Genomic DNA, 13215 nt, shown 5'->3' with positions numbered 1-13215 from the left:
ATCTTAATAATAATTTTCAAAAAAATGTCTGTAATTGTAAGGAAATAAAGCTATTTTTATTTTTTTATTTATTTTTAGTGTGGATGTTATTAAGAGTATTACCGTATGAATTATTTACAGATAATAGTGCCCTATGCAGTATCTTTCTACCTGTAAACGAGTATCATTAATATTGTAAGCGATAAAAATCTTCCGCCTTACCGAATGCTCAACTTAGCAATTCAATGTAAATAAATTCAGATCTACTGGTAGATTGATGAAGGATTTTGGCATTTACTCGGGCGTACTAGATAGAGGATAAAACTTTCATGCTATTGAGTACCTCCAGTTAAGTATGAGCACTTAATTTATTGGAGCATTCGTCTAGGGCAGAGGTTCCCAAACTAGATTTTCTTATAGACCACTTTCAAAATGTATCGGTTCCGGTGGACCCCTATTTTTTTGTTACGACAACGTAGACTCCTGTTGAGTCTCCCGTAGACCCTTGAGGGTCAACCTGGACCACTTTGGGAACCAATTTAGGGCAACCTTCAAAATGCTTACGAACATCTCTGCCTCTATGCCTATTCACACTTGCTTTGAAGACATAATTTAAATATTTACTTACTTATAACAGTACTTGTTTTCTATTAAAGTGCATGAAGGCTATAAAATATAAGGTTTCTCGGTCTGTCTCAAATGCCTAAGGTTAGGCTTCAACTGGTTTTGTTGAACTTTAAACCTTTGACTACTGTGTCGATATAAACAAACTAATGATCTTCGTAACTTAGTCCTACACCGAGGTATATATCATTTGAACAAATAAGAAAATATTATTAAATCAGATTATCTTACTAATTTTTTGTATTGAACCTTCACTTCCATCAAAATCATCACTAAAAACCCATATTCGGCTCACTGCTGAGCACGAGTTTCCTCTCAGAATTGAGTAGTTAAGCTAATAGTCATTGACCATTGAATACAGAACAAAACAGTTTTCTGCCTATTGGTATAACAAAAAAAATGGACCAACAAATGTCCTGGCAATATGCAGAATCGTAATCTGCATGATTTTCTGAGTTCAAAACTGTAAACAAAATGCGGTCTTCGGATTACGCATATTCAATACCTTACAGCGCCTGGTCTATGACTGTTAGATCAAAATTAAAAAGTAACAAAGCAACCAAAGAAGAACTTTTTTCAGTTCATTTAAAAAAGGAACGCATCATAGCCATACCTTAACCAAAGATTTTATAATAGAGATATGTCACTAGCGCGTCAAAACTGAGACGAACAAAAGCTTTTCTGGGTTAAGCTAGACATCGCAGGATATTGTCCTGGATGTCCTGGTGTACCTGGAGATATTGTAATGTGTGGCACAATTTCGAAATAAACGCATTTTTCTATCAGTGGAGTAGCTAAATTCAGCTTACATTTTGTGGTGATATTGTAGGCACGTAACAAGTCTATAGTGTCAAATTTCTTTGACCATATTTACAAGATAATACAAACCACTAGTCGTAAAAGCTCAAGGACATAAGAATAATAAACATCTTTCGATTGTTCCAGCGCTCGCCCTCTGCGCTCGCTCTGAAGACGTGAACAAACCCAGCCAGGCGGTGGAAACTCAAAAGGATAAAAGACAGACTGAGGAAGGCACTCCACAGCTTGTTTATAGAACGGCAAGAAAACAGGTACGCTTATTTACATAGTTATATAGGCTACATGCCCGTGGCAAAAAAATATGGGTCGTTTGAACCACCAATACGACCAGTAAGATAATCTTGTGAAGAGATAAAGACAAAATGTCAAATGGCGCCGCAGCCGGAAGTACTGCTACCTCTTACATTGCGTTGCTACTAAAGAGATGGGACTTCCGCTTTTAGTGAGACCTTCACTGCAAGATAGAAGAGGTTACTGAACAACGTATAGGCTTTTTATCCCAGAAAAATACACTACTCCGACGCCACTTGACGTAATTTTGTCTATATTTCTTTCCACTGATCTATAAGGCACAACTGGCTGTGGCTTCTTACAACTGTACCTGACGATAGTTTAAAAGATCTAAGCCAACATACAGTGGAAAAAACTTCATTTTATACTGTCTAATGATAATATCATAATAATAAGAAAACACGTAGCGCCATACAAAAATACTGCGCCACGGTCTTTTTTAAATTGATTTTTAAATTCATTTTAACTGAAAACTGGAAACTAAAATTATACAGTCGTGGTAGTAACCGATAGTAACGTTATTTTAACGAAACCTACTATTTACGTAATTCCGTTGAAATAATCATATTAGATGATCGTAGAAACCAAAAAATCATTACGATTTGATGTAAGATGGTGTAATCAAGGTTATTTCGTTAAAATAAGTAAAAACGAAAATACGATGAAAAACCAGTGACTCATTAATTGAATGGTACACCGAGAAACATAATAGGCCCGCTGGTTTAAGTGACCCATAAATTTTTGCCACGGGCCTGTGGTCTATTGTTGTTTTTCTTCTGATGAAATTACCTAACTTCAATGTTTCTTTTCATCTACTCACTCGAGTATAGTCTAGGCGTTGTTTTGAAGTTATACCCTTTGTTGTTTTTCTTGCGATATAAATTACCTATACTTTCAATGTTTATCTACTCGAATCGAATCTATAGTCTAGACGTTGTTTGGAAAAAAAGACATGTTTGAGAAAACATTTGAATCTCAGTATTTGTTTCGGGCTAATCTCTGGGCCCACTGCACCGATTTTAGTGAGACCTTCACTGGAAGATAGAAGAGTATACTGAGCAACGTAGAGATTTGTGAAAAACTGAAATTCACGCAGACGAAGTTGCGGACGTCCGCCAGTCTAAAATAATATTTAAAAAAATACTCCGAGCTGAGCTCGATCACCCAGATATTATTAGTTAAGTAAGTATTCATCAACTCCTTTAAATAAGATTTCCATATAAAATACTCCTCATTTAAATCTGTAATCAAAAACAAGTCTGAGAAATAGACGCGCACCGACCATAGACGTAATAAGAAGTCCAGACACCGTGTTCTGATCTAAACAGTGACGTGCAGCCATTCTGTCACTTCGTATAACACGTACACGCTGACACGCACACACAGGTGCACATAATATGAAGAGAGACTGCCACAAAATTCCTATAACTGGCAACACATTTCATACCCACCCATAGATACTTGGCGCTATTTATTATTTACAAGTTAGCCCTTGACTACAATCTCACCTTATGGTACCCGATGATGCAATCTAAGATGGAAGCGGGCTTATTTGTTATTTCGGTTTCTACACGACATCGTACCGGAACGCTAAATTGTTAGATGGTACGTTTTTGCCAGTAGGGTGGTAACTAGACACGGTCGAAGCCAGAAAACCTTATGCGGCTCACCCGAGGATCCCCGTCCTGTCACATACACATCGCACATATACTTGCGCCACGGAGGCCGCCAAGTTGTTTGACAGGGAGATACCATCTGCCAGTTTATAAGTCTATGGCACCGAGTAACTCTTTTGGTAATAAATTGCTCATTTCCATTTTAAGATCATTAGCTAAATGCTTTAGTTCTACTAACATGCATCAGCTTATCAGTGAGAGGGATCCGTGTACATTTAATTCTAACTAACTTAATATTGTTTGTATAGTAAATGAGCGTGACTTTGCAATCATTTTGTAATTAATTTTGACTTGCGTAACGTAATTAAAACCATTTCTTTGTACCTACCTGTTATGAAAAATCTTCTAATTTCAATTAAAATAATTAATCAAAAAATTAAATAACACAACCCCGTGAATGTATCTAATCGGAAGTTCCAGATATAATCAATTAAAAATGAATAATGCATTTTCACAAAGGATTCGAAGGACAGCTCGGCTCCATAACCAGCCTTTTTAATGACAAACTACAAGGCCAAGATAGGATGTCTTGTCCGTGTTTTTTTGTTATTCGGGTATCACGCTGAAACTACTGAATAAATTCAAATGAAATTTGGCACAGTTTAAGACCATAATACGATAAAGGTTTTTTTTTTATTCTTTACAAGATAGCCCTTGACTAAAATCTCACCTGATGGTAAGTGATGATGCAATCTTAGATGGAAGCGGGCTAACTTGTTAGGAGGAGGATGAAAATCCACACTCCTTTCGGTTTCTACACGGCATCGTACCGGAACGCTAAATCGCTTGTCGGTACGTCTTTGCCGGTAGAGTGGTAACTAGCTACGGCCAAAGCCTCCCACTAGCCAGACCTGGACCAATTAAGAAAATCTCAATCGGCCCAGCCGGGGATCGAACCCAGGACCTCCGTCTTGTAAATCCAAACTTAAAGGATACTTTTATTGCGAAAATAAAATGAGAAAGGGGTTGAAAGTTTGTATGGAAAGTCCTTCACTTTTACATAAAAAATACGAAATATAAATTAATACAAAAATTACATTATACTTCGTATTTTTTTTTAAGTGATGAGTGGTGTGCATAAAGTGGTGAAATAGGGCTTGAAAGTGTACATTTCCACTCGGACGAAGTCGCGGGCGTCCGCTAGTAGTAAATAAAATGTTAATTTAAATACAAATGTATTCCGAAATAACAAAGGCCCAAAATGGATAAAAGATCGTTACGAAGGCGGTAGCCTATATTACATAAACAATTGTCACCATTCTGTTACCATTCTGTTACTATTCAGTTACCATTCTGTTACTATTCAGTTACCATTCTGTTACCTATTTTCAGTCTGTTACCGTCTTACCGGTGAATTGCAAATGTCGCCGTACATTTTGTCCTATCCCTTTCACTGTGGCCTAGATTACAACACGGCTCCTTTGACCGTTCGCACAAAGCTAACTATCGGATATATTCTTACTTATAGGTATAACTACCTATCGCCAACAAAGTAAGGAAGACATATTAGGCACATCAAAGTAAGATACTAACATCCATCTATGCGTAAATTCGACGGCCTCCGTGGCGCAGTGGTATGCGCGGTGGATTTAATGACGGAGGTCCTGGGTTCGATCCTCGGCTTGGCCGATTGAGGTCTTCTTAATTGGTCCAGGTCTAGCTGGTGGGAGGCTTCGGCCGTGGCTAGTTACCTACCACCCTACCGACAAAGACTTACCGCCAAGCGATTTAGCGTTCCGGTACGGTGTCGTGTAGAAACCGAAAGGAGTGTGGATTTTCATCCTCATCCTAATAAGTTAGCCCGCTTTCATATTAGATTACATCATCACTTACTATCAGGTGAAATTGTAGTCAACAGATAACTTGTAAAGGATAAAAAAACGCGGGGCTTAGGAAGAAAATTTAAACTTTTTTAGGGTCACTACTTATTTCATATATACCACTGTAATAAAGCAGCCCCCTATTCTCTTTGCTATGATCGTTAACGCTTCGAAAACTAAAAAGATGTATGGAAATGACATTAGCTATCGACAGGTCACGTGATCAAGATCTGTCATTCCCATTATTTGTCTAGTTTTCGAAGCGTTAGCGATCGTAGAAAGAGAATCGACAAGCCACTAGGCTAGGGGGGCAGGCATGCCAAATTTTCCTTAAATCGGAACAGCCATTACCAGTTATTTGTTACTTGATTTCTTCGGTTATTAAATGGAGAGTGTCATTCGTTAGTGAAAGTCTTTGTTTGTCGAGGAATCCAAAACCATTTGGACGGTGGCCCCGTATATCTAATCGCTCAAACTCTTAACTGGCAATTGTCGACGAGTACCAAGTACTTAACTACAATAATGACTGTTTAAAACTGTCGCAGAGAAACTAGGTTAAATAAAAGTGCTTATGGGTATCTGAGTACTTGTATGGGTCGATGAAGGTTCCGTAGTGAATCTTTGAACAATGCATATTTTGAAAATTACAAATATACCTAAATAAGTTCGTTAGTCTAACGAAATTTCTCAAGAGAGTTGACTGATTTGAGATTTTTCATGTTTAGTTCTAGGGGAGGTTTGGGAACAGTAAGAAACACGGAAATATTTTTGTTCTATTATTTTTTTGGTAATTTTTGTAAATTTCTTGGGTTAAGCTAGCTGACAAATCTATAATAATATTATAAAGATGAAAAGTTTGTTTGTTTGTTTGATTGAACGTGCTAATCTCAGGAACTACTGGTCCGATTTGTAAAATTCTTTCAGTGTTAGATAGCCTATTTATCGAGAAATGCTATAAGTTATATACTATCTCCGTATTCCTACGGGAACGAGAACTATGCGGGTGAAACCGCGTCAGCTAGTCAATTATAAGCATAGATCTGTGTAAGGAAGGATATCGCGCAAAAAATTATATACTTTTTCAGGAGGATATTTAACTAGCTGACGCCGCGCGGTTTCACCCTCGTGGTTCTCGTTCCCGTAGGAATACGGGGATAAAATATAGCCTTAAAGAACTTTTCAAATCGGACCAGTAGTTCCTGTGAAAAACGCGTTCAATTAATCAAACAAACACACAAACAAACAAACTCTTCAGCTTTATAATATTATATTAGTGTAGATTTCTCAAAATCAACTTTGTCACTATGCACATTGCTAAAAAGTTAGACGTGGACCAGATTCGAACCTACGCTCTCCGGAATCGGAGACAGGGGTCATATCCACCGGGCTATCACGGCTGTAGCGTGTTTACTTCACGCTTATTAAGAACTAGAGCACAGGAAGACTTGATTGCAAACAAACAAATTGCCTCTGATTAAATAATAATAGAAATGATACCTTTGTTTACTTCGCAACGGAAACGAGTGCCGCCTCTATTTCCAAATGTCCACGATGTTTTCCTCCCTTTCACTGGCGAGGCTGTTACACGTAATTACCGTGTTGGGACATGTACTCGTTAATTTGCGACTACGACAATTTTTGTACAATTGACGGAAATTTTGTAAAGCGCTCTTAAGGGGAATGCTGTTAATCGCGAATATACTTATATATAACTTGTTAAATTCCTTTACTTATTCTCTGACCAATTCCGTGATAGCCCAATGGTTATGACCTCTGCATTCGTAGAGCATAGATTCGAGCCCGGTCATGCACCTCCAAATTATCAGTTGGATGCATTTTAAGAAATAAAATATCACGTGTCTGTAACGGTGAGGAAATTTATAATAATTTCACCGCAGCTAATTGCCTCAACTGATGACAGGAGGGCTGGCTCATTTTTTGCGCAAAGGATCAGCCTGGCTGTCCAGCGCGGAAATGCAGCCAGTATTCTTGCCACCATTCCACGTGGGCATGATTTGTATAGTTATTAGGATAAGTAAGCTTAAGTTCCTTATTGTGTTCTTTCTCAATAAAAAAAAACGGTGAAGGAAATCATCGTGAGGAAACCTGCATAACAGACAATTTTCTTAATTCTCTGCGTGTGTAAAGTCTGCCATTCCGCATTGGGCCGGCGTGGTGGAATATTTGGCCTTACCGCTCTCATTCTGAGAGGAGACTCGAGCTCAGCAGTGAACCGAATTTGGTTTGATAAGGAACGATGTTCCTGAAGATGAATTTAATATATATTGTATAAATTTTCATTTATTTTTCAGGAACAAGTCGCTCCTGTTGAAGAAAACCAAGAAGATGACAAAGGACAAAGGTAAAGAATAAAACTTTAACAAAGGTAGAACTTAAGTTCTTCCAACACCTACTTAAGAGATATTTTCCACATTTCTATTCTTCTAGTTTTTCAGAATCGCTAAAAATAAGAAAAGAGACATAATTTGTTTATCGTGACTGCTAAAAATGTAGTTTGCAAAGAATTAAAAAGGGCGGTTTAGATATTCGAAAAAAAAGCAATTGATATTTTGAAAATTAAAACATAACTATAATTAATTACCCTTCTGCACCGCCATTGTTTGAAATTTGTCTATTTCTCTCGACGAGATTATCTCATTGGTAGCATGTTAGCGCCACTGATCAGCAAGTTAGCCACTGTTGAAACAAAAAAGGAATTTGTGTGGGAAACATCAATTAATTTCACTCATGGAATAAGCGAACCTTTCTCTAACAACCGAACCGAAACAAAATAGCGTGATACTGTATCAACTATTAAGAACTACACGATTGATTTTCCGTCGTGTTAAGAATATGTTTCCGTTAGAAAATGATCCATTTTTACAATAACTCGAAGTTAATCCATAATTGACGGCAAATTACTGGTAATTAATTGTATCGGTTCTATGTTTAATTGAATAATAAATGTCTATTATGTACCACGAACGAGCGAGTTGTGCAAAATTTATTATCGATGAAAATATCGATGTCATGTTCACTGTTGAAATATAAAAACATTATTTTTTATTGTCCATTAGGTACCCATAATAGGGATGATGACAGTTTTTTAAATTGTATATAAATTAAGAGTATACTAATAGTAAAGCAATTTTGTAAAAGGGTAAAACAGGGTATCTGCGATCATTACTTTCGGAGCTACAAGGATTTAAAGAGTCAGATTTGCGGCGCTGCCGCGGATCCCTGAAAAACGCTCCATACAAAATAGCACGATTTAGTGACGTCGTTGGCTCGCGGATCGTTAGGTTTGTATGGGCGTTCAAACAAAATTACTAATATCTTTGTGCGTTTATGTTTATAGTTCATTTATTGAAAAATGTCACATTTAATGTAAGGAAGCTAAAAGTGTATGAATTTTCATATAATTACGATAAAAATTAATAGATTTTGAAATTTTATAATCTTATTTATTTTGCAAATATCCGGACAATCTTTGCTTTTTATGTATAAATTAGTTAACATTGACCTTATTTACCCGAATGTATCATAAAAATCAATATATTCAAACCTAGTCATCATCCCCATTGTAACGGTTTCTACGCAGTATTATAAAGGAACGTTAAATTACGTTAAACGGTTAAGTTTTAGCGATTTGACCGGACAAAATAAAGTAACTTCCTATCTAAATGATTAAGTATTCGAGTTAGAAAAATATTTACTCTGCTAAGGATGTCAGACATCTTAGCAGAGTACATATGTTTCTATATATGTATATATATTTTCGTCGGCTAGTTCATATAAGAAAAAACTCAAGTTAAAGTTAATTTTGATGAATTTAAACTTGCAATTTCCAGAGGGGGATCCGAAGAGTATCGACCAGGGCAGGTATACTCCCTCAACGTTCAAGAGCTTCTAGAGCTGCAACCGGAGAGAAAAGCGCCGCTTGGAAGCAGCCAACAACTGCAGCAGCTGTACACCAACCCTCAACAAGAACATAGGCAGAATCTGCAACAGGTCTACTATTTGGAGCCGCAAGTCAGTAGACAGGTAACTAATTAACTATTAATTAACTAGCCGGCACCCTGCGGTTTCACCCGCATTTCTCGTTTCTGTAAGACTACGGGGCTTAACAATGCCTATGACAATCACAAAGAATGTGTCTTTCTAGTAGTAACAGAATTTTCAAAATCGGTTCAGTAGATCCAGAGATTACCCCCTACAATTATTGAGTAAACATAACAACATGAGAAATAATAAAATTCCAGTTATTTACTCTAATACTCGTACATACATTCTTAATACTCTATTCAATGGTCAGTACCTACCCTACATCCGGGTTTCTCAAACTTTCGGGTAAAATTTCCAAGTGACAGCGAACCCCTTATTAGTAGGTTTTTATTTGAATAAAAGGTAACACATAAAATACCATAATAATGTGTCCTTGTTTTTTGTCGCAAATGGATTCAATGTTAGGAGTAATTTTGGACAATTTTAACCTTAATTCTGACTCGGTATCAGTTATCAAGCCACTATTACGTAAATCTTGTCGCGGTCCTCCTGCCGTCAAGGGGTTCGCGTACCCCACTTTGAGAAACCCTGCCCTACATCATTACGGCTGAAGTTAAGTTCATCCCACTCATTTTTAAGAAAAAAGCCAAAAGAAAACACCTACAAAACTGTACCTACTAAAATATTTGTCCAGTAGGTTCAGTCAAGTCTTGTTGACAAAATAATTGTATGATGATACTTACCAGAAACTTTTGTACTGTTGACTAGGATAAAAAACCATCCAAGTGCGTATCGGGCCGCGCGCAGTGTAGGGTTCCGTAGATAAAGCTAGCACTTTTTTGATTGATTTTTATTTGCTTCATATTTTCTCGGTTGATTTTATTCTCCACACTTATGCAAATAACTTAGTTTTGGCAAATTCATAATTCTCATGTTATCGCCGCGTTGCAACGTGCTTCAGTGTGCTCGTGGCGTTCAAGACGTCCACATCTCTTGTTGTGTAATTCTTTATGGGTTACTTGAGATAGGCGGGGGAGTGACTCGAGTGGAAAGGGGGAGTGTTTGATAACAGTCAAAGGCACCTTTAACCCTACACACAACGTCACAAGTGCGTGACTTCACTCAAGGTCATTCTCTGCCATTCTAGGGTCTTATTTTAGTTACGGTTTGATTTGGTTATTAAGTTGCCCTAACAAATGTTGTGACCTTTGTTCGACATTAGTTTTCTTATTTTTGTAATCACTTCTGAGTCTGCTAGAACTCATAAACTTTTTTATGTCTTAAATTACATAACTACTAACTACATAATGCAAAACAGAAATTATAAACTACTTTTATTAAATTACAGTTCGCTCTTCAACCGTCCCACACCGTAATCGCACGGCCGCATTATTCATCCTACGGCGGGGAGGCCTCAGTAGGAGCGGCGCTCTCTGTGAGTGATACTGGAGCAAGTTCCTCTGAGGGTCTGGACCAGGAGCTCCTAGCCCTCCTCGGACATCAAATAAGACAAGAGGACACTCGCCCACAGACCTTCACACAACAAGCACCTCAACAAGCACAAAGTGTTGCTAGTCAATACCAGCCGGTACGTTACATTAATATTTTTTTTTATTTAGAAAAACGCGATCTTAGTTGATGTTAGGTGACGAAACTCTTCTTAGACTGCTGAATTTCCTGAACTGACTGACTGCTTTTATAGTACGTAAGTTTATGAGGTATCCTCAAAAAGAAAAACATCGATAATACGAGATATCTGTTGTCATGTTTTCATTGTTTCGCTGTGATATTATATCTGTTATAAAAGCGAAAGATCAAAAATGGATTAAGATATGAGGTAATTTAAATTAATCATACAAATCTGTTTAATATTTGTGTCTCAAGGCATCATGAAGATGAAGCAGCTTCATCTTAATGAAACGCTTCACGATGAAGCTACTCACGGACAATTAGATTGGTAGTAATCAATTGTATAACAGTTCCTCAGATTCTGGAGTATTAAATATGCTGTCACTAACCCAACATTGTTTATACATAATGAAACAAACAAATTTTTTTACAATTTCAGGTGGACGTTCCATACGTACCCAAACCATCAAAAAAGCCACTGAAACTCCGTTCCAAAGTTCAAACAGCCCCAACGCCAACATCAGCTCCTCAGCAATACCTGATAGAGACCACTAACGTACAACAACAGCATCAGCCTCTTCAATTCCGGCCGATACCACAAAACCAGAGAGTACCTCAGACTCTACGCTATGTCCCAATCCAGCAAGCTCAAGCGGCAGTTCAACAACCCTTATATGAAAGGCCAGAATCCCAAGGTCTAAAAGTTGTACCTGCGCCAAAACTGCAACAGCTCAATCCACAGTATAACTACAGGATTCAATACCAGCAAGAAGCTTCACCGAAACAGTACCGATTAATCGACACACCTAGACCTCAACCAGTAAGACAAGAAGCTCGAGTTTTATCCAACGAAAGGCCAGTCACATACCTAAAAAGATTCCCCGAACCAGAAAAAGTGCGAGTGGTTCCAACTGAACAGAGCATTCACGAAGGCTTATCTTCAGTCCAGCGACCGGTGCAGCTCAATGATCAGTACTATTTACGTCCTGTGTACAGAACTAACGATCAGAGAGCTAGATATGAACTACCAGCTGCAACACTTAGACCGATGGAACAAGCAAGAAGTTTTGACACAGTAAAAACACCGCTTTCGTCTATTTATGTTAGCAAAAATATTGTACCCAAAAAAGTAGCAAGACCAGTCGTAAGATATGAACAAGTTCCAAGATTAGAGCAGCCTTTAAGAGAACCTTACAGAATAGAGCAGGCTAGTACAGATCAAGTGAATGTGGAACAACACACTCAAAGTGTTGAGGAACAAAGATCACATTTGCCTCCTCCCAAAAATAGCAAAGCGTATACGCCTGAGGAATTCGCAGCTTTAGTAGCCGCTGGGTATTCGGTGACACCTATACCTGTAACTCAAGCTGGTACTCAAGTGGCTCAATCAAGAGCTTCCTCTGAACCCATAGCAGTTCAACAACGTAGACTTTACAGCAGACGCCATCAATATCTTCCTTTGAGAGGAGATGATGCACCATGAGCAACAGAACAACGATATGTACATAGTGTTAGGTTTAACTTTATAGACATTAAATTTGATAATACATAAAATTAAAAAACAATAAATGTTTTATTTGCGACAAATATTTAAATCAAGTCATTGAGTAGAACTGCAGTATACTCCGCGCCACGAAACAAGTCTCGTAGACGTGGCGCTAATGTCTTAATGGCGCTTTGCTTGCCTGTGTTATTGCGTTACTGTCATTTGTGTAAGGCGCTGTCAATTTTAGTTTTTTAGCCGCAGGTTTTAGCCGCGTGACTTCTTTCGTAGGTATCAAGTATGCTAAAATCCTAACGATGATTTTTAAATTTGTCATATTTCAAGAGGGAAGAATGGAATACTTTTATATGAATAAAGGTTAAAGATCAGGAGTGTGACATAGCTTAGGTAATTTATATTATGAGAAACTAAAAGGATTAGGTATTTACAGGCATTTAGACAACTCTCTCTGTGTTTGTAGCAAATCATGTCATGTAAATGAAAAATAAATTATGCGTAATATATAATTGTGTATTATCTACAGTGATCAAATGTTTTTACATGAAATATAGTGTAAAAAGATATCCTGTCACTTGTGATTGGGTATATCGAGGTAAAAAAAAACAAAATTATTTCCTATGAAGATTTATCGGAGAAAATCTTCAATATAAGATCAGAGAAATCTTCAATATTAAATTATACCGAGGGAAACGATAATTGAAGTAGACTTGTAAAAAGGTCGGCAAATTAGGTTTATATCTGATGGTTGAGTTAAATCCGGAATCCGTGGATTTGAAGCCGCTATTCAAATGACAATATCTTCTGAATGAAATTAATATTTACTTTTTTAAAGTACATTTTTTTACTAGTAAAGTACAAAAAGATCTCC

The 13215-nt window shown here is 37.4% G+C and overlaps 1 protein-coding gene across 1 annotated transcript in view; it reads left to right on the top strand.

The window, feature by feature from the left end:
• LOC112044325 (uncharacterized) overlaps window positions 1-12412 on the top strand; it is a 60674-nt gene extending 48262 nt beyond the window's left edge. The window contains exons 2-6 of the mRNA XM_024080142.2: window positions 1549-1673; window positions 7522-7571; window positions 9061-9253; window positions 10563-10802; window positions 11283-12412. Coding sequence (XP_023935910.2) covers window positions 1549-1673; window positions 7522-7571; window positions 9061-9253; window positions 10563-10802; window positions 11283-12326 — 1652 coding nt within the window. The 3' untranslated portion in view covers window positions 12327-12412. The remainder of the gene's footprint in view (window positions 1-1548; window positions 1674-7521; window positions 7572-9060; window positions 9254-10562; window positions 10803-11282) is intronic.
• Window positions 12413-13215: the final 803 nt, after the last annotated feature.

This window comes from Bicyclus anynana, chromosome 22 (genome assembly GCF_947172395.1).
Source record: "Bicyclus anynana chromosome 22, ilBicAnyn1.1, whole genome shotgun sequence".
In the NCBI taxonomy this organism is placed as follows: domain Eukaryota; kingdom Metazoa; phylum Arthropoda; class Insecta; order Lepidoptera; family Nymphalidae; genus Bicyclus; species Bicyclus anynana.
The sequence above is the reverse complement of the archived record's forward strand: the minus strand, read 5'-3'. Positions and strand labels throughout refer to the sequence as shown.